This window comes from Fusarium venenatum (genome assembly GCF_020744135.1).
Source record: "Fusarium venenatum strain MPI-CAGE-CH-0201 chromosome Unknown EDB82scaffold_1, whole genome shotgun sequence".
NCBI lineage: Eukaryota > Fungi > Ascomycota > Sordariomycetes > Hypocreales > Nectriaceae > Fusarium > Fusarium venenatum.
In genome coordinates, this window is record NW_027072129.1 from 5,308,246 (window position 1) to 5,333,620 (window position 25,375).

The 25,375-nt window shown below is 49.4% G+C and overlaps 10 protein-coding genes across 10 annotated transcripts; 5 read left to right on the forward strand and 5 right to left on the reverse strand.

The window, feature by feature from the left end:
* Nucleotides 1-377: 377 nt before the first annotated feature.
* Nucleotides 378-4,051, forward strand: EDB82DRAFT_487084 (uncharacterized protein). Its single transcript, XM_065608299.1, has 6 exons — nt 378-784; nt 881-1,005; nt 1,051-1,389; nt 1,506-1,789; nt 1,846-3,291; nt 3,486-4,051. The coding sequence occupies exons 1-6, from the start codon at nt 677-679 to the stop codon at nt 3,698-3,700; spliced, it is 2,517 nt and encodes an 838-aa protein (XP_065465611.1). The 5' UTR covers nt 378-676; the 3' UTR covers nt 3,701-4,051.
* On the forward strand, nt 4,052-5,040 carry EDB82DRAFT_487089 (uncharacterized protein). The gene has a single exon (XM_065608300.1). It carries the CDS (start codon nt 4,461-4,463, stop codon nt 4,803-4,805), a length of 345 nt encoding a protein of 114 aa, XP_065465612.1. The 5' UTR covers nt 4,052-4,460; the 3' UTR covers nt 4,806-5,040.
* Nucleotides 5,041-8,873, forward strand: EDB82DRAFT_487090 (bifunctional P-450:NADPH-P450 reductase). Its single transcript, XM_025730423.2, has 5 exons — nt 5,041-5,389; nt 5,441-5,559; nt 5,612-7,708; nt 7,755-7,951; nt 8,002-8,873. The coding sequence occupies exons 1-5, from the start codon at nt 5,278-5,280 to the stop codon at nt 8,681-8,683; spliced, it is 3,207 nt and encodes a 1,068-aa protein (XP_025589549.1). The 5' UTR covers nt 5,041-5,277; the 3' UTR covers nt 8,684-8,873.
* Nucleotides 8,785-11,158, reverse strand: EDB82DRAFT_51261 (uncharacterized protein). The gene is made up of 2 exons (XM_025730422.2): nt 10,866-11,158; nt 8,785-10,810 (listed from the first exon to the last, which is right to left on the reverse strand). Exons 1-2 carry the CDS (start codon nt 11,007-11,009, stop codon nt 9,203-9,205), a joined length of 1,752 nt encoding a protein of 583 aa, XP_025589548.1. The 5' UTR covers nt 11,010-11,158; the 3' UTR covers nt 8,785-9,202.
* A 1,747-nt stretch (nt 11,159-12,905) lies between these two features.
* EDB82DRAFT_487101 (uncharacterized protein) lies at nt 12,906-13,926 on the reverse strand. The gene is made up of 4 exons (XM_025730420.2): nt 13,767-13,926; nt 13,695-13,714; nt 13,447-13,629; nt 12,906-13,388 (listed from the first exon to the last, which is right to left on the reverse strand). The coding sequence occupies exons 1-4, from the start codon at nt 13,869-13,871 to the stop codon at nt 13,325-13,327; spliced, it is 372 nt and encodes a 123-aa protein (XP_025589547.1). The 5' UTR covers nt 13,872-13,926; the 3' UTR covers nt 12,906-13,324.
* On the forward strand, nt 13,836-15,443 carry EDB82DRAFT_487102 (mitochondrial 54S ribosomal protein mL44). Its single transcript, XM_025730419.2, has 2 exons — nt 13,836-13,858; nt 13,966-15,443. Exon 2 carries the CDS (start codon nt 14,096-14,098, stop codon nt 15,245-15,247), a length of 1,152 nt encoding a protein of 383 aa, XP_025589546.1. The 5' UTR covers nt 13,836-13,858; nt 13,966-14,095; the 3' UTR covers nt 15,248-15,443.
* Nucleotides 15,444-18,390, reverse strand: EDB82DRAFT_487103 (acyl transferase/acyl hydrolase/lysophospholipase). The gene has a single exon (XM_025730418.2). The coding sequence runs from the start codon at nt 18,032-18,034 to the stop codon at nt 15,569-15,571; it is 2,466 nt and encodes an 821-aa protein (XP_025589545.2). The 5' UTR covers nt 18,035-18,390; the 3' UTR covers nt 15,444-15,568.
* Nucleotides 18,391-19,409: 1,019 nt separating this feature from the next.
* On the forward strand, nt 19,410-21,445 carry EDB82DRAFT_487107 (uncharacterized protein). The gene is made up of 3 exons (XM_065608301.1): nt 19,410-20,006; nt 20,065-20,879; nt 20,931-21,445. The coding sequence occupies exons 1-3, from the start codon at nt 19,764-19,766 to the stop codon at nt 21,049-21,051; spliced, it is 1,179 nt and encodes a 392-aa protein (XP_065465613.1). The 5' UTR covers nt 19,410-19,763; the 3' UTR covers nt 21,052-21,445.
* Nucleotides 21,446-22,720, reverse strand: EDB82DRAFT_440993 (uncharacterized protein). The gene is made up of 2 exons (XM_025730416.2): nt 22,376-22,720; nt 21,446-22,319 (listed from the first exon to the last, which is right to left on the reverse strand). Exons 1-2 carry the CDS (start codon nt 22,491-22,493, stop codon nt 21,544-21,546), a joined length of 894 nt encoding a protein of 297 aa, XP_025589543.1. The 5' UTR covers nt 22,494-22,720; the 3' UTR covers nt 21,446-21,543.
* A 1,094-nt stretch (nt 22,721-23,814) lies between these two features.
* Nucleotides 23,815-25,012, reverse strand: EDB82DRAFT_51558 (uncharacterized protein). The gene is made up of 2 exons (XM_025730415.2): nt 24,750-25,012; nt 23,815-24,689 (listed from the first exon to the last, which is right to left on the reverse strand). The coding sequence occupies exons 1-2, from the start codon at nt 24,852-24,854 to the stop codon at nt 24,111-24,113; spliced, it is 684 nt and encodes a 227-aa protein (XP_025589542.1). The 5' UTR covers nt 24,855-25,012; the 3' UTR covers nt 23,815-24,110.
* Between the last annotated feature and the right edge of the window lie 363 nt (nt 25,013-25,375).

Consider the following 25,375-nt stretch of genomic DNA (forward strand, 5'->3'; position numbering starts at 1 on the left):
TTCTCTTAATGAAATGCTCGGCAAGGGAGACCATGAAAAGCTTCATGCGGTATTCTCAAGTCAATTGGTTGGTTAGTGATACGACCCTTTCAGCCCTGTGCGTAGCCCATTACGTGTTCCGCTTGATGTGTGCGGGTCATGACGGATGCCGTGATCTTGTTTAGCTTGGCCGAGGCTTAATGTTTGCCTGCAATAGAGAGGGAAAAGTCCCTGGTTTGAGCCTGTAAGATGCTATCCAAGAGTTCTTGCGCGCCGTATCGCCGGCTTGGCGTTGTTTTCCTGCATTTTGAGCTTGGCTTGTTCGATGACATCGCCAGGCTCTAAGAGCTGTAGTCAGTTATACCATTAACCTGAGATGAGTTTGGCTCTTCTTTTGGGTTGTCGCGTGAGGATCTGTCCCTAGTTAAGCCAAGCCTTTTGATTACTGTCACTCTCTTCTCAAGAGACTAAAGGCATTGTCACCCTCGTATATTCTGTCTCTTCTCTTCTCTTTCTTCTTCTTCCTTTGCTTCTTCCGTCTCATTACCCCTCCATTTGGTCCCCTCACTCAAATCTCACCAACCCCTCATATTTCTCCGATCGATCTGCTGCCGAATACCGGCGCAAAGCGATCTGAGCGCTCCTAGTTTGCTTTCTCATTCGAAAGACCCCTACAGATCGCTAGAGCTCTGTTAAAATGGGGGAACACAAGCGTACCGAGTCGTTGATGGAGAAACTCAAGCTGCATGATGCGAAAGTGCATCTAGTTCACCAAAAACATAAAATTGGCAAATTGGCAAATTTGGTATGCTGCGCGCTTCCCAATTGATAGTGTCGCATTGTCGCGATCGCCGACCGAATCGATACCTCGAACCGTGAAGCTTACACACGTGTTTCTTAGTTCAATAAAAATCACAGACACGATGAAGAGCATGAGCAGCGTTGCGACGAAAAGCGCACCGCCATCTGCGAGCAGAACCGCTACAAATCTTACTTCCCCATGCGCGCCGGCAACCGCGTGAAATGGTAAGTCAATTGACATTGTTTTTGAACCGGAAGCTAACTTGTCAGGTACGTCGATGGTAGGGACTACTTCTGGGCTGTTTCTATCGCCCTCGAAAACGCCAAAGAGTCTATATACATTGCCGACTGGTGGCTGTCACCCGAGCTCTTCCTCCGCCGCCCCCCGTACAAGGAGCAGGAGTACAGATTGGACAAACTGATTAAGCGAAAGGCCGAAGCTGGTGTCCAAATTTACGTTTGTGTCTACAAGGAGGTTGAACAGGCCTTGACTTGCAATTCGGCTCATACGAAGCATGCGCTGAGGAGGCTCTGCCCCAAGGGCACCCCTGGATACGGAAACATCCATGTCGCCCGGCACCCCGATCATAATGTTTTTGAAAACTTTGGGTAAGCTAATAAGTAGCTGCAGAAATATCGCAGCTTCGGTCGGGGTTGTGGTGCCTGTGCCAGACTTGGCGATATCATCACCAACCGTGTTAAGCTATTACTGACTTATTTCTCAGCGACATGACTTGGTACTGGGCTCACCATGAGAAATTCATTGTCATTGATTACGAAATCGCCTTTGTTGGTGGTCTTGATCTCTGCTTCGGACGCTGGGATAATCACCAACACCCTCTCGCCGACATCCACCCTACCGACGTTCGTGACGAGATCTGGCCGGGCCAGGACTTTAATAACAACCGTGTAATGGATTTTCAGAAAGTGGACAGCTGGCAGGATAATGAATTGAGCAAGGCTGACTTCGGGCGCATGCCCTGGCACGACGTGGCGATGTGCATCCAAGGTATGTCGATTTTCAACCCCACACCTTCTCAGGACGCCAAACTGACTCTCCTGAATGCCCTTCATGCTATGATGTAGCTGAGCACTTCATTCTTCGCTGGAATTTCGTAAAGCGTGATAAATATAAACGTGATGAAAGATTCAACTGGTTGATGTTGGAGGGCCGTGAGGGCGAGGATGAGGACCTCGTTGGAGTTCAGCGCCCCAAACATCCAGTTGGAGATTACGTCAGACACCCTTACACGCCCCTGAGTGAAAAAAAACTTGAGGGTATGGGCACAGTTAACTGTCAAATCGTTCGGTCAAGCGCCGACTGGAGCAGCGGTATCTTGACAGACCATAGCATCCAGAACGCATACATTGAGATTATCTCAAAGGCTCAGCACTACGTCTACATCGAGAACCAGTTCTTTATCACAGCGACAGGTGACCAGCAGGCTCCGGTTAAAAACCAGATTGGCCGTGCTATCGTCGATGCAGTTGTCAGAGCCGCCAAGGAGGGTCGCAAATTCCGCGTTATCGTTCTCATCCCCGCAATCCCCGGATTTGCTGGAGATCTACGAGAGGAAGCTGCTACGGGCACGCGTGCTATCATGGATTACCAGTACAAATCTATTTGCCGTGGTGAACACTCTATTTTTGGCCAGTGCCGCGCTGAGGGTGTTGACCCCACCAAGTACATTTTCTTCTTCAACTTGCGATCTTACGATCGTCTCAACAAGACGCCTGCTATTATCAAGGCTGAAAAGGAGACTGGTGTGAGCTACCAGCAGGTACAACGTGCTGAAGCCGAGGAGATCATGAGTGAGGGTATCCACGGCTCATACGACCCAGAAGATTCCGAGGGCGACGAGCATATGAGGCGAGACAAGAACAAGGGCGAACTTGACGAAGACATCAAGAAGACGATGGAGGCCCGAAAGAAGTTCGAGGCTGCCATGCCCCCGGAAAACGTCCACACAACATCATCGGTCGCCCACCACGCGATGGCTGGTACTGGCGAAGGTTTGAAGGCCGAACCTTGGTTCGAGGAAGACCCCGAATCGGAAATCAAGAACTGGATTCAAGAAGAGCTCTACATTCATGGCAAGTTGCTACTTGTTGATGACAGAATCGCCGTTTGTGGAAGCAGTAACCTCAACGATCGAAGTCAGCTCGGCGATCACGACAGCGAATTGAGTGTCGTCATGGAGGATACTCGTTTGATTCCTAGTGTCATGGATGGCCAGCCTTATGAAGCTGGTTACCATGCGGCTACACTTCGTCGCTACCTCTGGCGTGAACACATGGGTCTCTTGCCCCCTCAGGAGCATGATGCTTCCAAGGACATCAACGCCATGCCCGTCAACGTCAACCCTGAAAACAATATCTACGACCAGGACGAGTCTTACAAGTTTGTCGAGGATCCCCTCAGCGACGAGGTTTGGGACATGTGGACTAGCCGAGCGGACAAAAACACCATGCTCTTCCGACATCTTTTCCATGCCGATCCTGATGACCACAGTAAGTTATACCATCTCTTCTCATTTATTACTCCGTGGAGGAAATCCTCTTTCCACTTTGATACACTCCTTCCCTTTTAGTCATCTATTTTGGTCATCTTGTGCCTACCCGTTGTGGGACCCCCACTTTTACCCTTCAACCTTCAACTCAATCTCAACCTTGATCTCAATTCATAACTAACACTTCACTTCCAGTCAAGACTTTCGAAGATTACGATAGATACCTACCTCCCAAGGGTGTAAAAGCAGGCCACATTTTCGACCAATTCCTCCCGGTAGCTGACGCGAGAGAGAAGCTATCGCAAATAAAGGGACACCTCGTCTGGTTCCCCCTCGAGTTCTTGTCTGAAGCCGAGATGGCAGAATGGGGACTTCAAGTCAACGCTGTTACTGAGTCTATATATACTTAAAAGGGGGTACGTGGATAGGAGCAACAAGAGCATGGGGCCTGGTAAGTCTGATGAATAATGTGGGCAACATTTTGTTGGCGTTTGATTGAGTAATAATGATAAACTTGGATGCTTCACCACTGTGCCACATACTCTGTAAAGATGCAATCAGCCTTAGAATGATTGATGGTGTTCCTTATAGGCTGTTTTTGAAAAGTACGCCTGAGGCTGTGAAGAGACTAAATAGGACAGGTGGCTGGTATGGTTGTTGCCGGCGGAGAGTCCGAGTTGACGTACACGAGGGTAATGAAGAAATAGGGTTGGTGCCGGGCTGTGGCCTCGCCTCAGGGTAACAGAAAACTTGGGAGCTGAAAGCAAAAGGGACAAAATTATTAGGTTAGTTTATGATATTTAGACAAGACTTCTTAGGCTATTTATTTTTGTACCCCATAACTCAAAGGCCAGCTTTTCTGTTTCACACTACCCTCAACCGAATCCAACCTGCGTACGTAGTTGACGACATTGAACTTGGAGTCGTTATAATAAATATGTGGTGGGTAATGAAGAGCATTGATGTCGTAGGACGATAAGCCAAGCAATTTAGTAGCAATCCGCAGTTAAAGTGACTGATAACGCTAAGCACATGTCAAAAGATCGGAGGACCGGGGGTCTATAAACTCCGATCGAGGATCTACAACGCCGACGGGCCGTTCAAGCAGACTCCAAGGTGGCATTTTAAAGAACCGATATTGATGATATCGCGTAATTAGAGACCTAGTAGATGCTGTCAGTATTCTTTCTGTGCAGTGTTTCTTTTATTTGGCTAGGAATAAGTGCAATAGAGGCAAAGCCGACCCTAGACCCAAGACAGATGATGAATGAGGAATGTGCTAACTCAAACTGGTCTACGTTGACAAGCAAACTCCAAACTCCCAAATGTTTGCTTCGAAAAGCCATTCGAAAACTCTCATTGATAGTTCCGTTTCCATCTCCGTTTCCATCTCCGTTGGAGAGATTGGGAAGGGGATTCGGGAATACAATCCTACCGTTTTCGCCGCTAGACGGATTTCGGTGCTGCAAAAGTGTGGATCTACACGGCTTCGGCCGAGGCATAGGAGAACAGTAGAGACAGAAACGGCAACGTTACCAAGTTGAGTAGCTTGATGCAATGCGTCCCCCATTATTGGTCAAAATGACCGGCACTTGATACGGACGGGGCCGGAGTTTGATGCATAGTCTAGAATAAGAACATTTGGGTCATTTTGAGGCTCCTTAGTCCGTCGGTATTGGCATTCGCCGTGTGCCATGACGTTTATCAAAGTAGCTATTTCTTGAGACAGAATATAAAGGAGATCCATGTCTTCTCAACAAATGCAAAATACTTTAAATACGGAATTCCAGTCGTCCTTCCCCTCACTGATCCACGTCAACACACATCCCACACTAACCAAACACGATTAAGAAACTTTTCTTCACACAGACACGCCAAGCCTCATACGAGCTGAAGCTCTGTAATCTAGCTGGACTAGGTGCTGATATTTAAGAGAACGAATACTCTTTCATCCATCCCACATCTTCACCTTTCTTCACACACAACAATGGCTGAATCCGTGCCCATTCCTGAGCCTCCTGGCTATCCTCTCATTGGAAATTTGGGTGAATTCAAGACGAACCCACTCAATGATCTCAACCGTCTGGCCGACACTTATGGTGAATGACCTCACTCGCCTTGCTTTTTGACCGCCACTAAACCTTCAACAGGCCCCATCTTCAGACTGCATCTTGGAGCAAAAACGCCCACTTTTGTCTCAAGCAACGCCTTTATCAACGAGGTTTGCGACGAAAAGCGCTTCAAAAAGACATTAAAGTCTGTTCTTAGTGTTTGTTTATACCACCCACAAACAAAAAGGCACCACTAACCAGCGTCATTAGGTCGTGCGAGAAGGTGTCCACGATGGATTATTCACAGCATTCGAGGACGAGCCCAATTGGGGCAAGGCACATAGAATTCTGATTCCTGCCTTCGGACCTCTGAGTATCAGAAACATGTTTCCAGAAATGCATGAGATTGCCAATCAATTGTGCATGAAGCTGGCTCGCCATGGCCCTCACACACCAGTTGACGCCAGTGACAACTTCACTCGCTTGGCACTCGACACCTTGGCTCTTTGTGCCATGGACTTCCGCTTCAACTCATACTACAAGGAGGAACTGCATCCTTTTATTGAAGCGATGGGCGATTTCCTACTTGAGTCAGGAAACAGAAACAGGCGACCTGCATTCGCACCCAACTTTCTCTACCGCGCAGCCAACGACAAGTTTTACGCCGACATTGCTCTCATGAAGTCAGTGGCAGATGAAGTCGTTGCGACACGAAAGCAGAACCCCACTGATAGAAAGGATTTGCTCACTGCTATGCTTGAGGGCGTTGACCCCCAAACAAGCGAAAAGCTATCCGACGACAACATCACCAACCAACTTATCACATTCCTCATCGCTGGTCACGAAACAACGTCTGGCACACTATCCTTCGCCATGTATCACCTTCTCAAGAACCCAGAGGCCTACAACAAGCTCCAAAAGGAGATTGACGAGGTCATCGGCCGCGAGCCTGTCACCGTGGAACACCTCACCAAGCTCCCCTACCTCAGCGCCGTGTTGAGAGAGACCCTCCGAATCAGCTCTCCGATCACCGGTTTTGGTGTCGAGGCTATCGAAGACACCTTCCTCGGAGGCAAATACCTCATCAAGAAGGGCGAAACTGTCCTTTCTGTCCTGTCAAGAGGGCACGTAGACCCCGTCGTGTACGGACCTGATGCCGAAAAATTTGTTCCCGAACGTATGCTTGACGAAGAATTCGCCAGGTTGAACAAGGAGTTCCCCAACTGTTGGAAGCCTTTCGGCAACGGTAAGAGAGCTTGTATCGGAAGACCTTTCGCGTGGCAAGAAAGTCTCCTCGCAATGGCCCTCTTGTTCCAAAACTTCAACTTTACACAGACCGATCCTAACTACGAATTGCAAATTAAGCAAAACCTCACCATCAAGCCTGACAACTTCTTCTTCAACTGTACTCTGCGACATGGCATGACCCCCACGGACCTTGAGGGTCAACTGGCTGGAAAGGGTGCTGCTACTAGCATCGCTTCCCACACCAAGACTCCTGCATCCAAGGGAGCCAAGGCCAGCAACGGGAAGCCTATGGCTATTTACTACGGTTCCAACAGTGGCACCTGCGAGGCTCTCGCTAACAGACTTGCTTCAGACGCGGCTGGTCATGGCTTCAGCGCATCAATCGTTGGTACCCTGGATCAGGCCAAGCAGAACCTCCCCGAAGACCGACCCGTCGTCATCGTCACTGCTTCATACGAGGGACAGCCACCTTCTAATGCCGCCCATTTCATCAAGTGGATGGAAGATCTGAGCGGTAACGAGATGGACAAGGTATCTTACGCCGTCTTTGGCTGTGGCCACCACGACTGGGTTGATACCTTCCTTCGAATCCCCAAGCTCGTCGACACTACCCTCGAACAGCGAGGCGGTACCCGTCTTGTTCCTCTGGGTAGTGCCGACGCTGCTACAAGTGACATGTTCAGTGATTTTGAAGCTTGGGAAGATACTGTTCTCTGGCCCGCTCTCAAAGAAAAGTACAACGTCACAGACGATGAGGCCAATGGACAAAGAGGTCTTTTGGTCGAAGTGACAACACCGCGAAAGACCACTCTTCGTCAAGACGTCGAGGAAGCTCTGGTGGTATCAGAAAAGACACTTACAAAGTCTGGTCCCGCCAAGAAGCACATTGAGATTCAGCTTCCTTCGGGCATGACCTACAAGGCTGGTGATTACCTCGCCATCCTTCCCCTGAACCCAAGGAAGACAGTCTCAAGAGTCTTCCGACGATTTTCTCTGGCTTGGGACTCTTTCTTGAAGATTCAATCTGATGGTCCCACTACACTGCCTACCAATATCGCGATTTCTGCCTTTGACGTTTTCAGTGCTTACGTGGAGCTGTCGCAGCCAGCTACCAAGAGGGTATGTGCAATCATCACTGACATTTGAGCTCTACTGACATTTCCAGAACATCCTCGCTCTGGCCGAAGCAACCGAGGACAAGAAGATCATCCAGGAACTCGAGAGACTTGCTGGTGATGCTTATCAAGAAGACGTCTCGGCCAAGAAGGTCTCAGTTTTGGACCTCCTTGAGAAATACCCAGCTGTTGCGCTTCCCATCAGCTCATATCTCGTCATGCTTCCCCCCATGAGAGTCCGACAATAGTAAGTTTCATCTCAAAAATTGCAACAGAACGAAATACTAACATTGTTAGCTCCATCTCTTCTTCTCCCTTTGCCGACCCCAGCAGACTCACCCTCACATACTCCCTACTCGACGCCCCTTCGCTCTCTGGCCAGGGTCGCCATGTTGGTGTCGCCACAAACTTCCTTTCTCAACTCATCGCCGGCGACAAACTCCACGTCTCAGTCCGCGCCTCTAGCGCAGCCTTCCACCTCCCCAGTGACCCCGAGACCACCCCAATCATCTGCGTCGCCGCTGGAACTGGCCTCGCTCCTTTCCGTGGCTTCATTCAGGAGCGCGCCGCTATGCTTGCCGCCGGCCGAAAGCTTGCTCCTGCTCTTCTCTTCTTCGGCTGTCGCGACCCTGAGAACGATGACCTCTATGCCGAAGAGCTAGCACGCTGGGAGCAGATGGGAGCTGTGGATGTGCGCCGTGCTTACTCTCGAGCTACCGAGAAGTCTGAAGGTTGCAAGTACGTCCAGGATCGTATTTACCACGACCGTTCCGACGTGTTCAAGGTGTGGGATCAAGGCGCCAAGGTGTTCATCTGTGGAAGCCGCGAGATCGGCAAGGCAGTTGAGGATATCTGTGTTCGTTTGGCCATGGAGAGGTCAGAAGAAACACATGATGGAAAGGGTGCGACAGAGGAGAAGGCAAGGGCTTGGTTTGAGAGAAGCAGAAACGAGCGTTTCGCTACGGATGTGTTTGATTAGGCGGTATCTGGTTAGGAAATCTCTGCATTGTCTATCTAGGGTTGGGAGTTGTTGTGTTTACCTATTGTCAAGGACCTCTAGTGCCTTTTGTGGTATCAAAGGTTATACTGATGTTCCAAAAACTTGGCTGTCGCTTAGCTCGTCTTTAATCCAGAGTAACATATATCACAGCGATAGTGGCCAATCTCAATCTTCATTTCAGTATGGGTATCCCTGACGTCCATTTATATAACTAGCAATACCGCTCGCAGCTTAATTTCAATCCATCCCCTCGTCCCCTTTGACGATCTATTCTATTTGTACATAAAACGTTAAGCCTTTGAGCTCAGTGTTCTGTTTCCAGAGTCCGATGCCTGTTTCGCCGTATCAAAGTGCCATGATGCCCGCATGTCTTCTCCTCCGTGCGACCCGCCTGATGAGCCTCTTATTTTCTTCAATCCAGCTAGCTAACAAACGAGGAACCGGGACGTCTGATATCGTACCCAATGCGATTCCTCCAAAGGGTTGTGAGTGGCCATCCTATTGCCGACTTCCGTCTCGTGGTGATCCGGTACCTGGTCCTCTACTGAATTGGCCACGGAGCCAGCTAATGGGACCGTGACCGCCAGTTCGAGATTGTTGGTCCGAATCTGCCGTCGATCGTCGACTGCTCTGGGAAGGGCTTCTTTGTCTCATACGCGCGCCATGCTCACTAGGAGCTCGCGCACGAGGACTGGTGGGGGAATGGGAGCTGCGACGTTGCAGTCGAGAGGTGTCGTAACTGTACCCAGATGTTGTGGCGCGATCTCGCTCGCGGTCATATTCACGGTCTCTCTCTTCTCGTTGTGAGATATTTCGCAGGACCTCATTGATGCGGCTTTGGCTCTGACTAGGGGGTCGTGAGTGTTGTGCCGGGCGCGAGTGGTTGTGAGGCTGAGAAGTCCAGTTGTATGTCTCCCAACCAGAGTTGAACGCATTAGGCATATGGGCTGCAAAAGGGTTCGGTCGGTCGGAGCTAGGTCCTGAAGCTGGTCCTTGAGACTGGTTGCTACCGCTGCTGTTGTTGTTACCGCTGTTATTGCTAGCACCCCGGTCATTCTTCTCGATTGGTGTTCGGCAAATAGGGCACGTATTGTGCTCCTTCAGCCAAAGTGTGACGCACTCCTCATGGAACCAATGACTACAGGGCAAGAATGTGGCCATATCTCCCTCTTTCATCTCATCGATACAGATGGTACATTCTGCCTTACCTTCAGAGCCCAGCATCTCCTTGTTGACAGGTTTACGCTCTAAATTCCGAAGGGCTTCGTCTGAAGCTGGAGGCGCCGCATTTGACTGGGGATTGGCCTCCATGAGCCGAGTGATGATCCGGTCTAGAGCTTCTTGAGAGTACACTGCATCACCATGCACAGCATTTCCTGGGGTGAGGAGGTTCAACAAATCTTGTAGTCCTCGACCGAAGCCAGGTGGATGGACACCACCCGTGCCATCTTCACCAGCGTTCTCATGACCTGGTGGTGCCCCGACATCGCGTAGTATGTCTGAAAATATGCTGGGACGTTGGTTAGCTCCCGTGGTTAATGAAATGGCTGTAACCCGTAGACCCCTTGGTCCGTCGGGACGTCGCAGAAGGGGTTGTGCATACTCTTGGAATGTTTGGAGTCCTGCGGCACCAGAGGCACCAGGGGGCCCAGTGTGGGTTGTTTGCATAGGTGTAGAGATCATTGTTATGGTAGTTCTTCCGGAGCCAAAGGGTCCAGTGAAAGTCGCCCGTTGTACACGTGCAAAGTTCGGTTGAGCATGTTCTCCTTCTCCTGCTCGTTCTTCATGCCCCTGATGTTCGTGTTCTCCGTGACCTTGATGTTCGCCATGCTCGCCAGGTCCATGGGAGAACGATCTGCCATCAGGTACCCGCGCTCCGAATTCGTTAAGCATATTCACAAAGCTCTCGAAAGTGGGAACATAGGCAGGATCATGGTGGTGATGGTGACCGGGTCCCTCCCGAATGCTTTGTCGAAATACAAAGCCTTGATTGGTGTGTTCATCTATATCGGCTTCATCAGGGTCCGAATCGTAAGGGTGAAGCTCTGGTGAAGTAGAACCGGAGGAATGGTGGCCAAGGTCGCGGGGATCGTTCTCAGGGTCGATCTAAAGATTCATGGTCAGCAAGCGGGGGATGTAACGGGTCTGGTGCAAGTCTTACAATCTCCGTGATCTCCCCACGGCATTCGGGGCATGTCAAGCCATCCTCATCTCGATACCATTCGTTGGTGCAGGCATGGCAATACACTACCTCACGCCCCGCGGTCGCGTCGAGGTGGCCATGCCTTTCGGCATGAGAAGACATCTGTTGCGCTTGATTGCGCTGATAGGCAGTCAAGGCACTCAAACCAAGGCCGACAGCAAGGCCGGCTAGGCGAAAAGCTCGGGACGCCAGACTGAAGGTTGGTATAAGAAGTCGTTTGTAGCGATGGCCGAGGTATGGCGTAATGGACCGAGCGCTAGAGTGAGGTAAGCTCTTGCGGCAGGTCCGGATGTTGAGGTTGGAAATTCGCGTGAAGCGGTGATGCGTTAGTCAGATCGTGCTGGTTGAACAAACGACGAGGAAAACGCCAGCCCCCTTTCGAACCCAAACGAGGCTATCGTTAAGAAAGTTGGCAATGTAAAGGTAATGGTCTGGTTATCCAGCGTTAGGGCGGTGGCGAACTAAATGACCTAAACGGCAAAGAATAACGGTGATGCAGTGCCAAGACAAGGGTGGGCCAGTCGAGGAGTGTTATGTGAACAGAAAGGGTAAGAAACAGAAAATGAAGAGCGTAATGTAGAGAGAAAAGAGAAAAGAGGTAGAGTGATGTCTCGTAGGAATGGAGGAGTATGGGAGGACCTTGAGGTACAGGAGCTTGGTAGGTCAAGTGTAGGTATTGTAGGTAGTTAGTTGGATGCACTGACAGTTGTGGCTTAGGCTCTGGAAGACGGTCGATACTGGCGGAACGAGATCGGAGGTCAAACCAGGTCAAAACGTGACGACAGGCCTGAGGTTTCCCCGTACAACAAATAACAAATGCCGGTGGAATCTTATCTTTTACAAAACAAACTCCCATCAATCTCAAGTTATTGATAACAAATCGATACAAAAGAGGGGAAATCGGCATACAAAGATGACAACGCAAAGCAGCCTTGAAGCCTCAATAAGCCAGCGGAGCTGTACAAGGGTCGGTAGTGACCTCAATGGCAGCGGCTTAAAGTGGACTCAGACAGTTTAATCCTTGCGTCCATGAAGTACCCCTGGACCCGAGACTTGTACCAGACTGATTGGAGGTGCGTAGGCATTGCAAGTGTTGCATTTCTGGCACGCTGCAGGCTGTCTGGGCTGGATGTACTGCCTCTTAGATGTACGACAGTTCGTCTTGAGGACGGCTGATATCCAATGATTCACAACCGGATCACAATGAAATGCACTTATTATTGGTCATGATGCATCGGATCAGGCAATGAGGATATGAGGCACACTCATTGGCTATATCACCATCATCATATCAAAGAGTTTGGTGCCCATACTCATCACTCCGCTGCCCTTTATGTCTTTCTCAGCACTGCAAGAACAAGAGCGGATATTAAAATACAAAGGACTCAAAAGATTCAGACTACTTTCATTTGCTTCTATTCATCCCCATTAACCAATTTATACTTAGAAGCGTGTCGAAAATTGTTGAAGTTTCTTCGAAATCAGCAGAATAAGATACTACCTGACCTTGTACTACAATACGTAAATGACAGACAATAAGAGCACAGTTATAATTGCGCATAAAATGGACAAAGATATACAGTCTTTTGCTTTTACCTCTATCTGGACACCTCTGCTCAACTTCAATCTTGTCCAAGATGAAATCGGGTAGAGTCTTGTTCAGGGCCATCTATTTCCCTGTCCTGCTCTACTACATACAAAGGTACCTACCTACCCAGTAGTTCATGTCAAGGATCGATTGCTGGATCACACAAACTAGAGACTATGCCACGCGGTCTTCTTCCAGTAGCGAAATGTCTTAGTGGTAACATAGCACATCATACACACAAATTCTATATCATCTGAGGCATCGAATGAAACCAGTCAGTTCTTGGAGTTAGTTGAGGTGAGTCCCAGGAGAAGACTACCCAATCCATGGATGCCAGGCATGACACCCAATATGAAGCTCTACAAGACAGAAACCACCTGTATACTTTGAATCCATGACTTTACAGAATTACCAGTAGATAAAGGTAAGTTGAGTTGTATAGATCCAGACACAACGAGCTTTCTTTGTGCCTCTCATTACGCCAAAACCATGTCCATAGCGCGGATTTAGGACGGATATACCCTCTCTTATAAGCATATTTAGAAATGCTCTGATTTGCCCATCAAGACATGTGTAAACCAGCAATTCACTCACTTCCCAGCAGTACAACACGCTGGTGAAGTCGAACATCACAAGTAGTGGCCCAGCTTCCCAAGAGTTCGAAAATTGCCATTAAACTCCAATTCAATTGTGCATAGGCAGAATCCTCACAAACGGTATCAGCGCTTCGGTTTCACCACAAAACATCAAGGAGCCGCAAATATTGATCTTTAACTCGAGGTTGTCTTCAGCTGTCGCAGAAATATACACAGGTCTTTTTATCCAGACTCTATTCGCTCTTTGTTGAGTTCTCACGGTCCTCCGCATCCCACTGCTTCAACTGCTTTGACCAGCTACATTCCTACGTCAGCACTTTCACTCTCATTCGCAAATCGGGACCGAATAACGTACTGTCGGCTGGCGTACCATTGACCTGGCTCAGGTCGGTGCGCCCATTGTTCTCGCTCAGAGCTGAACTTCCAAGTAACAGCCACGATACCGGCCATGACGACACCAGCAATCAGAGTATTGCCGCGCCAGTTGGCAGGCTGCGCGTACCAACCACCGGCTGGGGACCAGACGTGCTTAGGGTAACTGTCGTAGCATACGGATTAGATACGGTCGCCTCTTTCGGTGCGTCGGTTCGTGAGAAGACTTACGGGACTTTTCCGCCGCCGCCCTAGGTCAATTGTCAGCGCAGGATCATGCAGGACTATGAAAATATCACTTACCATTTTGAATGACTTATCAATGGACGTAAAGGAGAGGATCGGGGTGCGCAATGGCGACGTTGAATTGATGTCGAATGGCCGGTTACCAACAGGTGAGGTCCCCATCCCAAGCTTCCAAGGTTCGCCCGGGAGAAACGCTCAGCGGGCCGTAGGTTGTTCCGACCAACCACACCCCAGCTCACACGACTCTAGCCTCTAGGCTTGTAGCGCAGAACTTTTTCCCCGTCGATGACCAAACGAACAGGCGACAATTCCCTCCCCCGTCGCCCCCAATTACGAACAGAAGGGAACTTGGAGATATTTGGGATAGAGGGAAATAAATTGGCTCGATGAAGCGGGTACGGCTCGATCGATGGGGCGGCCAATTGCTGCAGGCCCAAACCCAAGCCCGCGGCGGCATCAATATCACGAGACAGGCCTTTCTGCAAACGACTCGACGACAGACCACTTCGGCTACCGCTGCTGAAACTGAGAACGCCTCATCTAAACCTCAATCTCTTCCTTCTCCTCCTTACCAACGCGCGGTAGAGTCGGCTAAGCTTGCTGCCCTCCATGCCCGGTTATCCCTCTCCAACAAGATCCCACTCGAGACTCTCGCCCGCACCCTCGTCGTCCCCTCGGCCGACGAGAACCCTAGCTACAACAACTCGAACCTCGCTTTCCTCGGCAGCACATTCATCAACTACCACGTCCTCGAATACCTTGTCTGCAAATGGCCTCGTCTGCCAATGACCATCCTCTATGAGGCTCTTCGTGCCTTCGCTGGAAAGGAATCTCTGCATCAAATAGCTCGTCGATGGGGTGTTGAGGCCGCTGCTGCTCCCGGCGAGGAGGTTGATCCTGGTCTGCTACAATGGGCACCCAAGGATTCAGGCATGCAAACTCGATGGGGATATGTGCGTCAAGAGGCCGCCTATACCGACCGATTTCAGCCCCGCCGTGGAATTAGCAGCCGAGTGGTTTTCGATGACGATTTCGGCGATCCCATCCAAGAACCCAAGACTGGTGAGGATGCATACAAGTACTACCAGCATGAGGCGCATTCTTCATTTGTTCAGGCCGTTGTCGGTTCCATTTACACCCACGCCGGTCAAGACGCCGCCCGAGACTTTGTCAAGTCTCACGTCCTCTCCCGACAAGTCGATGTTTCCACCATGTTCCAGTTCAAGCTGCCCACACGAGAACTCGCCCTACTTTGTGCCCGCGAAGGCTTCCCAGCTCCCATTGCCCGTCTCGAGAGTGAGACAGGTCGTCACTCACGAACTCCCGTGTTCGTTGTTGGCATCTACAGTAACTCCGAGAAGCTTGGTGAAGGCGCCGGTGCTAGTCTGGACCTTGCTAGGTGGAAGGCTTCGATGAACGCTCTCAAGGCGTGGTACCTCTACAGCCCTGGTAACAAGGTCAGGGTACCAAGTGATATGCACGAGCAGGGTGCTAAGCCCTGGAAGGCCCCTCATATTGATATTGGTGAGATTATCTAAAAAGAGGCGTCATCGTGTTGGATATATATGTACGCGGAGGGACGGTGTAAGGCGTCGACCCTGTATGTGAATAATGAATTCTTCGCCCAGGTTGGGCAGTGTATAAAAATTACATGGGAGCATAGGACCCTAGAGAATCGGGTCGGGAAATGTCAATGTACGATACAATGTAGAACAATGACAAAACTCCTCGACAATGGCGAGTCAAAATAGCTTTTTTTTTGCATTACGCTGCGTCGCTGACGCCCAAATGGGTATACTAGATACATGGTCTTATGAATCAAAACAATTCCTTTACCAATGATTTTTGCCACTACAGGCTCAACTGAAATGGTCGCCCTCGCCCAGACGGACACCCTCTCCTCTCCTCACAAGAGATCTATAGCGATTTTCTCGCTGTGCCTTTTCAGCTTCCTCGCGAAGCTTCTTCTTGCGTTCGTACACTCCACGAATGGTATCTCGGATCTGCTGCTTTCCTTCGTTGTAGTTCGCTCGTGCCAACTTAACCACGTTGTCAATCTGCTCAGGGGTATAGATAAAATTCCATGTGCTGAGGTAGTCCGTGGTGCCGGGAGAGATGCCGGGTACCTTGTCATTCGAGATAAATGGCAGATAGACGACGGCAATGCCGGCCTCCGGCTCCATCAGTTGCCACGAGTTATCACCAGATAATGCTTTTGAGGGAGGAGGTGGCTTAGAACTGCGCTCTTGGTTTGTTCCGACCCAGACAGTGCAGTATCCCAAATCGCCGGACTCTTGATCACCGTGCTCGAATTTGGTTTTGTCGTTCTCGGCCATAACTTGTTTGCCTTCTTCATGAGCTTCTTGGCGCAGTTCCTTTTGTTCTTCCTTGGCTTCTCGAAGTTTGTTCTCCGCCTCACGTGAAGATTTGGCCTGGGCTTCATCGAGCTCTTCAACGACTTGAGATGTGGCTTCCCCTGGCTTGGGCCAACCAATTCCAACTGGCCAGCCTTTGATGTTACGTTGGCGAGCGTATCCGTCTGCGACTGAAAGCCAGTTATCAGTTTTGATATCTGCAGAAGCATCAAATGCGACAAGAACATCAACATCTCGGCCGGGTCGGAGAAGAGGATAAATGGGCAAGTTGTTGGACATTCCAGCATCCATGAGTTGGATGTACTCATTGTTGTAGATGCTTTCAGGGGTTGTCTTTGGGAGTTTTCCGTGCATACCATAGGCAAAGTTGGGTATCTTGGCAGGGTCGATCGGATGTACCTTGATCAGATCATCGTCTCGTGTCGAGATCAGTTCATCAATAGTGCCGAAACCAGTTAGCCCTTGAACAAGAGGCTTGATCTCTCGGTAGTAATGGCTGAGAGTAGCACAGAATGCACTACCAAAGATGCCCATGAGTAGCGGTAATCGGATCTCGGGAAGATGAAAACCATCCTCTGGAGCGATATCGCGACCTGACTTGAATCTCCTGCCCAGGGCCCAGGTAGGAATACCGGCACCGAATTCTTCACAAAAGAATTCATAGGGAGTGATCTCGTACCATTGAAACCAAGCCTCTTTCCTGGCTTTCTCCTTGGCGATTTCAGCTTCTATAGGCCCCTGTTTAGAAGCTTCAGGGAGGTCAGGAATTTCGTGCCTCACGGCAGTGTAGATAGGTAGCGGGAGCTGTCCATATTGGACATACTGTCGTTGGTTTGAAAGCTTAAAGTCGCGGTCATTTACGCCGAGATCTCCTTTAGGGACCAGATATCTTGCTGCTAGCAGAACGCCGTAGACGTCAACCAAGCCAAAATCGGCCTTCGGGTCACCCTTGAGCTTTTCAACCATACCGCTCAGAAGATATTTGTTGGTAGGCATAGAGGCAAGCGCCTGGAATGCCTCGGGTGGGTAAGCAATGTGAGTGGAAGACCTGGCCTTCAGATGTTCGATGAGTTTTTTGAGGCTCCCTTGGTTAAACGAGGTCAGGTTCAGAGCTTGAAGCCAGCATGAGCCGCTCACGCCCGATGTATATGTCACACAGTCGAATAGGCCATCTTCCTCTGTCGCAAGGATCGAGCCTGTTCCTGCAATGAGCGCCCTCAGACCTCCTCCTGAGCCACACATGGCGATTGTAGGAACATCGTCCGGGTGAACCTCATCCTCTTTGAGTCCAAGGTATTTGGCCAAGCCAACTCTGGCAACTCGTTTCCGCCTGGATAAATACTCCTTCTCTTCGTCACAAATGTCTGGGGATACTCGGACTGTGGCGGAATATTGGATTTCGGGATTTATTGATGGATCATGGGCGTCTCGCCAAATTTCGTCGGCTAAGGAGCCTGGTGACATGGATAGCTCGCGCTGTAACTTGCGAACATATCCGGGTATGAGTCTGGACCATTCTGGGAGTAACGAGTTGACGATCTTATCGGGAAACGAGGAGAACTCAACACTGTTCAGTGCGGAGAAGGCCTCAAAACGGCGAGAGAAATTGGCCCAGGCCGATTGGTCCGAGTCTGATTCGGAGTTCTGACTCGTATCTCGGCTCTTGTCTTGTTTTGAGTGCTGGTCGCTGCGTAATTTTGCTTGTTTGCCGGAGAGCTGTGCAAAGTCGTCAGAAGGGTAAAGCCACCAGATGAAAAGTCCGCCGGTGATTACTGCTACTGGCAACGTCGATCGTTGTTGTTCTTCTTGCTTGGCATCACCTTTGGTATGCGAAGTCCAAAATTGACGGTGTTGACGAGGCGTCAATCGCCTTCGTGGGAGTCGTGTGAGATTATTGAATCGAGAGGGGATTCTATGGAGGCTCTTGAGAGAGCCACGATAGTGTCTCATGGTTTTCGAGCTCAATTGGTATTCGTTGGAGATTTTCTTATGCGCACATGCTTTCTGTGGCTAGGTCCGAACTTAATACATTGTCGCGAAAGGATTATATGGAAGTTGACAGTGTTTGAAAGAAAGTGAAGAATTAGATTGACATGATAGTTAAAAGATTAGAACACAGGTATTGTGATGCTGCGGGTTACGTCGGACACTGGAGGTTTATATGACACGGCGTTGCGCAACTTGTTGAGAATAGCTCACGATGGCTGATGTCATTCTCAAATTGCTCCCTGCAAAAGTGGGAGGTGGGGTTATGAAGGTAACACTAGAGTGGTACTTGAGAATTTATAGTAAGTGTGAGATTATTCCAAGTATCGCTCTATTAATGTCTGAGATCACAATCACGTCGGACACTCCCGCATAGGCAGGCAGACAAGGTGGTACCATGCATGGGTCAGTCAGAGGCAAAAAAAAAAGACGAAAATTCCCGATGCCTGTAACAAAAATGTGGTAAAGATGCTTATTTCGGACAGTGTCTGCCAATTTTTACATGTGCCACGGATCTTCAGGTCCGGTCGAAACTTGGATAGTTAGAAAGCTTGGTTCAAGCCAAGCAACCATGTCAAGACCCAATCAAATCATGGCTAACGGTCAACTTGAGCGCTTTCATTTCGCGGGAACTTAATCTGCTTTACTGCCAAGTTTTGAGGTGGTGGGAAGACTCGAAGCTCGACGTTTATCTTGGCAAAGGAAACAGATCTTAGATCTTCCGTGGAGATCTATCGATAGTGCTGATATCACGAGACATCTTTAATGACGACTACATTGTTGAATCCACGGCAATTGATAGTTGAATAATGACTCGAGTTTTTATTTTTATTTAATCAATCCAGTGGCATTATTTCAATTGTCTTCTAGAACAACTTTGTCATTAAGGACAGTCATGATTGTACAAACATGGAACAAGTACTAAATTCTAAGCAAGCACAGTAGAAATGTTCCATCTGGAGCGAAATTCAACAATATAGAGCGATATTCTTAAAAAAAAAAAAAAAAAAAAAAAAAAAAAAAGCTTTGTCAAGTCATCATACTTTGAAGCATCAACAAAAGTACTTTATTTATCTGCACCCTACAAAAATTACAAAAGTCAGTATTGGCCAGTACCTACTATCTTAGTAGGCTTTGAAAATCACGTACAACCACAAACTGATAGGAAATACAAACAATGGACAAACGGTCAAAGCGCTAAAAGCAAGGGAATGGCAAGTGGGGTCGGCTTCGGTGGGGGAGTCTCTCTTTGGCAAAGAGACAGAGCGCGTCGAGTGGCTAAAAGCGGCGGGCGGTGAAATCGCAAAACCAAGGATGGGCCTCTGGATGGTTTTTTTCAAGTATTTTTTCTCTCGCGCCGGCAGAATTAATCAATCGCATACTTGCGTTTGTGCAACAACCTCTTTACATTGCACAATCAATTCTTCTGTAATCTCAATCAAACAATACAATACTTAGGTAAGTCTCTATTAGGCAGCTGCAAACTCAACTTTGAGTGTAGGTACGCCGATGACTCTTTTTTGCCGTACCCCGCCACCATCTTTTTATGGTACCTATTTTTCGCGACTCCTTCTCACCTAGCTTCTAGTTTCTTTCCTTTACATACCACAACGCTCCATTTTTCAGCTTGTATCGATTACACTATCGCGATCGCATACCATATTCAATCATTACTTCTCGATAAAAACACATAATGAGCGAAGCTGAAGCCCCCAAGCCTGTCGAGGCTCTCCAGCCTGAGGCCGAGGCTGTCCCTACTACCCAGTCTACCGAAGAGAAGCCTGAGGAGACCACACAGACTTCAGAGGAGAAGTCTGAAGAGAAGAAGGAGATTCTCAAGACCACCGCCAAGCACGCCGAGAACCCCCGTAACAACCGCAAATTCGACCCTTCTGTCCGTGAGGTTACTGACGACCCTGAGGCCATCCGCAAGCAGGTATGTACAGCCTTTTTTTTTTTTTTAAACTCCACGGCGCGCGTACTGACTCCTCTAGGTCGAGTTCTACTTTGGTGACTGGAACTTCCCTCAAGACAAGTTCATGTGGGAGTCATGCGGTGGTACCGAGAACAAGCCCATGAAGGTCAAGACTATCCACTCCTTCAAGCGCATGCGAACCTTCCAGCCCTACAGCGCCGTTATTGCTGCTCTCAAGGACAGCAAGTTACTCGACCTCTCCGGTGAGGAGGGTGAGGAGGAGCTCAAGCGCAAGACCCCCTACCAGCCTCTGAACACCTCCAAGTCCAAGGTTGAGGCCGCCACCGTTTATGTCAAGGGCTTTGGCGACGAAACCCCCAACACTCAATTTGATCTTGAGAGCTTCTTTGCCCAGTTTGGTGAGGTCAAGGGTATCAAGCTTCGACGCACAAATGAGGGTCTCTTCAAGGGCTCCGTCTTTGTTACATTCGCCGATGAGGAGGAGGCCAACAAGTTCCTCAAGACAGAGCCCGCCCCCAAGTGGCAGGACCATGACCTCAAGATCATGAGCAAGCGTGCTTACTGCGATGAGAAGAACGAGCTTATCAAGCAAGGAAAGATCGAGCCCAACCAGACCCAGCCCAAGAAGTTTTACGAGGGTAGGGAATCTGGCAAGAGTGGACGCGGCCGCGGACGTGGCGGTAACGACTCCGGCAGCCGCGACAACGACAACTGGAAGCAGCGCCGTGACAACGACCAGAAGAACGGCTTCAAGGACCGACGAGGAGGCCGCGGTGGCCGTGGAGGTCGAGGTCGCGGTCGTGGTCGTGGCGGACGCGATGGTGGCCGTGACCGGGATCAGGCCAAGGACGATGTCAAGCACAGCAGCAACGAGTAGGTTCCCCCGTTGACTCCATTATCAAGCTCATCTGCTAACATTAACAGCACCATGCCTCGCATCCAGTCCACCGCCGACGAGTCTAGCGATAACAAGAAGCGAAGCCGCGATGAAGAGGCTCCCGCCGGCGAGCCCGCCGCCAAGAAGGTTGATGTCAAGACCGAGTAGGTCAAGGTCAAGATTGAATCCGAAGAGTCCATCGACGACAGAGAAGATACACCTATCGGTGATCCTGTTCCCCAGGTCAAGACTGAACCCAAAGTCAAGTCCGAATCTGATGTCGAGGGCGAGTGGGTCAAGGTCAAAACAGAACCATATAACTGAACCAGGGAAGAGAAAGGAATACCAAACAACAAGTTCATGTTGGCTGATACCACGCATTTAAACAAAAAAAAAGGGGGGGGATGTTTCGGGAACTGGGAAAGTCATTATTAAGCAAAGGACACAATGCTCGTTTACTACAATTGTATCATGGAACTTTTTACGGAGCAATGGGTGTTTCTTATTGTCTATCATAGCTCTAAATGTGGCTAGTGGAAATTGACAAAAATCATCATAGATAAGCTGTTCGCAAGTGACTTTTTCTAACATTGCATCCGTTTTCTCTAGAATCCCGCTCGTTGAAGCATTCATTATCTTTCGTTACATAACTCTTAGACTCTAGATAGAGTAATCAAGCTTGTTGTCTCCTAGGACTCCCCAGAACTCTTCAATAAGCTCCTTCTGACCACTTGGAGCGCCGCGCACAGCAAGATACACACGCGACTCGACCTCAGGATCCCAGTTACCTGGGTTTCCATGCACCATTCGACCGCCGGCCTCGTTGAGGATTGCCCATCCAGCACAGACATCCCACGCCCAGCAGCCACCTTCCCAGTACAGATCCATCTGGCCAGCCGCAACAGCAGCAATGTTCAGTGCGGCAGATCCCATCGATCGTAGGGAGTGCACCATCGAGCCGCCCGTCTCGCGACTGGCTGTAAGTTTTCTGAATGCCTCAACCTTGATGTCAAAGTTTGGTCCGTCACGCTGCGCACCCCACTCAATAGCGACGAGCGAGGTTCCCAATCCCTCAATGGGTCGGGGGGAGCGCGCAAGAGGAAGACGCTGAGGCTGCTTTCCGCGACCGTGTGTAAGGAAAGCACCGTGGCCCTTGATGGCGGTGTAGAGAGTATCGAGCCAGGGGTTATAGATAACGCCAACGACTGGCTTGCGATCGATGGCGAGGCCGAGAGAGATACAGGCGCTGGGGAACGAATGGACGAAGTTGGTGGTACCGTCGATGGGGTCTACGACAAAGGTTGGTTCGGGGCCAAGCTTCATGCCAGGCTTGTATGTTTCCTCGCCCATGAAAGAGATGTTGGGGAAAGATGATGATAGTCGGGTCGAGACCATCTTCTCGACACCCTTGTCTGCTTCAGTGACAATGTCGACGGCTACACAAAAGGGTCAGGTCAGTGGTATCGTCAAGGCCAGGACGACTGAGACATACAGTTGAGCTTAGTATCGGTGTCAAGCTCAGCAGGGTTCGCTTCCAATATCATGGCTCCGGCCTCGTAGGCCACCGATACGAGCTCATCGTGAACAGCTTGAAGGTCGAGTTCTGCCATTGTTTGGTTACCGTGGCTAAAATGTATAATTCAGTTCGACAGTGTTATGATGAGACTGGGCGGAGCAGGTTTATTATGGAGGGGTTCCCCATGTCATTTCGGCGGGGTAGCTCAGCGGTAGGTTACTCATCCTTGACCAAGTTGTTAAAAGGGCTTCAAGATATCGTATACTTGCCCTCTCATATATTATGTATATAACGGAAGACGATTATGATCGGAAATTTACCAAAACAATTCCGTAGATCTTGATAGGTTTATATATTTCTAAATATCACATTTTTGTAGGAAGACGACCTTATAGTTTTATTAAAGTTATCAACAAATATTAATCTGTCCGCGCAGACTGATCATAGAACTTTCATACGGTTCCTCTCAAGACAGTGTTTCCCAGTACAACTTGACTGACAGGGCAGCTGCCTTAGCTCTACGGAAATTCGGATGGGTAACGAAAAAGTCGAATTTGTAAAGTTAAAGTCAATATGAAGGAAGCACGAAGCCAAAGGCGAGGTATGATCAATTAAGCCATGTGTCCTTTAAACTCTACTCCCTCCTTCATGAGATTCCCCCACTGTGTTATCAACCATGTTATCAACTGGGGGAATAATGTGCGTATTTATCTTAAAGTTCATTTGTCACGGCCACTTCTCCTAATGATAACTTAGTTTTGATCTGCCCGAGATAGGTTATTTTATTGTTGATTTTTTGAATTATGAGCTGTTGAAAGTTGGAAACAGAAAATTCACATGATCAGCAATATAAATTGTACACAGTCCCACGAACTAACATCAAAGCTTTTCTTCATCAGCCGCAGCCTTTTTACCACAATGGGGTGTCACATTCAAAATAATTGGCTTCCTGTCAAGACAAGATAAGCGTGGGCACTTGAGGGGAATATATTACTAGGACGATGATGATAACTGGTCCTCTAACCGGGATCAGAGAAACTGAGTCCTTCAACTTGTCTAGAAATCTCCTTAGATACAAGAGAGGAAATAGTTCAAGCGAACTATTGAATCCCATCACCATTCCTACACATCCATTATGTCATCTTCCTTAGTAGTAACTGACTGGGCTTCTGCAGGTATCGCTTGCTATCCATATTACATAGGATTAAGAGTCTCTGTCCCAACAAGGGTAAGCGTTTAGGTAGTGAAGCTCCACCAGGCCACCCTGACGTCTGCGAGGAGGGGCCGGAAACCGGGGCCGGTCGGACAAGACCCCATCCAGAGCTTCCACTCAAAGTGATATTCCTATTACCGAATTGCTCTATCTGAAACAGAATTGCGCGTTGTTCTCCTGCCCTGCTATGAATTGGTCACGATGGGATCCGTCGATGGCTAGGCCAACATGTCATATCGCAACGCCATTGATTCAAAGGCAAAACCACCTCGCCATAAGTTATACAAATGTTACACGAACTGCCAATTTTAAGAGAAAACACGCATATAACAAAGTCATGATATATCAGAGCTCCTCCACCAAGCGAAAACCCAGGCCACAACAATAGCGAGACGTTTCGAAGGCCGATAAATGAAAACGCAAAACAGTAAACAATCCGTCGTCCTCGTAGCTCCTGTCTCGTCTCATCCTGAAACCAAACAACTTATCCATATCTTCTCACATGTTCTCTCTGAACACAGACCGTCGTTCTGTCGGGCTGCTCTCGGCACTACCACTTCTGTTCTTGGGTTTTCCGTATCCTGTGTCGATAGGTCGGGGGCTCACGCCGCGCAAACTCGTGGCAGCAGCATCGTCATCGAATGGGTTTCGTCCACCAGGTCCTGAGGTGGGACTCCTGCTTGCCCTGCGGCCTCGGTCCTCTTCTCCATCACCAAATCCTCGTCCACCAGACATTCCCGGTGTTGCTGCAAGGTTCATATTGTAGCCGCCTCCACCGTATGCGGTATCTCGGCCACGGCCGCCAACTTCCTCTTCATAATATCCGTATTGGTCGGCTTCGTTTCCAACGCGCGAGTCCCATGCCTCGTCCGGATCGAGAGGACCGAAGCCGCGACGGCCGCGGGATGCACCGGACTGCTCGTAAGCGCCTGCGGCGGATCGGTTGTTGCGGTTCTTCAGCTTTCGGAACTGATCGTTGAACCAACCGACAACACCTCCTGGTGCAGGTTGCGGGGGCCCGTAGCCGTCGTCTTCTTTATGCCATGGTAGATATGATGTGAAGCTTGGGGGTGGGAGCTGTAGAAAGAAGTCAGTTCTGATTGCTCGGGAGCAGAGAAGCAAGGGCAATTAACGTACCCCGAGTCTGCGGGCGCGCAGTTGTGTAAAGATGAACCATCCTGCGGCGCCTGCGAATAGCAGGACGATAATTGCAATCACGATGCCTCCAGCCGTCGACACCATCTTCTGTTATCCCACTATTGTGTATCCCAGACAATTCGTTCTGCGATGCGATTCAATCGTGTGATGACGATGGATAAATGCACGAGTCCTGGTGACGCAAGTCAAGATGATTGCTCCAGTGGACAGACGTATCTGGATGCTGACGAAACAATCGCCGTAGAAAAGAAAGGTTTGAAAGACGGATGTTTTAGTTAGGTAGACTGGTATGTAAGATTCGAGGCCCTTTGTTTGACTTTGGGCTTGTCTGTGGGTGAGGTGGCTGTGCTCAAGGTCGGGTGCTTTCCAGATTGCTGGGAGATCCGATCTCACTCATCAATTATGAGGAATAAGCAAGCCTAAGCAAAATCAATGGATGGCCCGTGTCTGACGGGAAGCTTCGGTAGCCCACTGCAATGGACGGCTGCACGGGCGGGCCAGGGCCTAAGGTACAGGGGCTGCTTACAGTGAGCTTGGCGCTGATGCTGTGTGCTGCATTTGAATGGTAAGTTCCTTGAGCCATGGAACCGAATGAGCAAACTCTA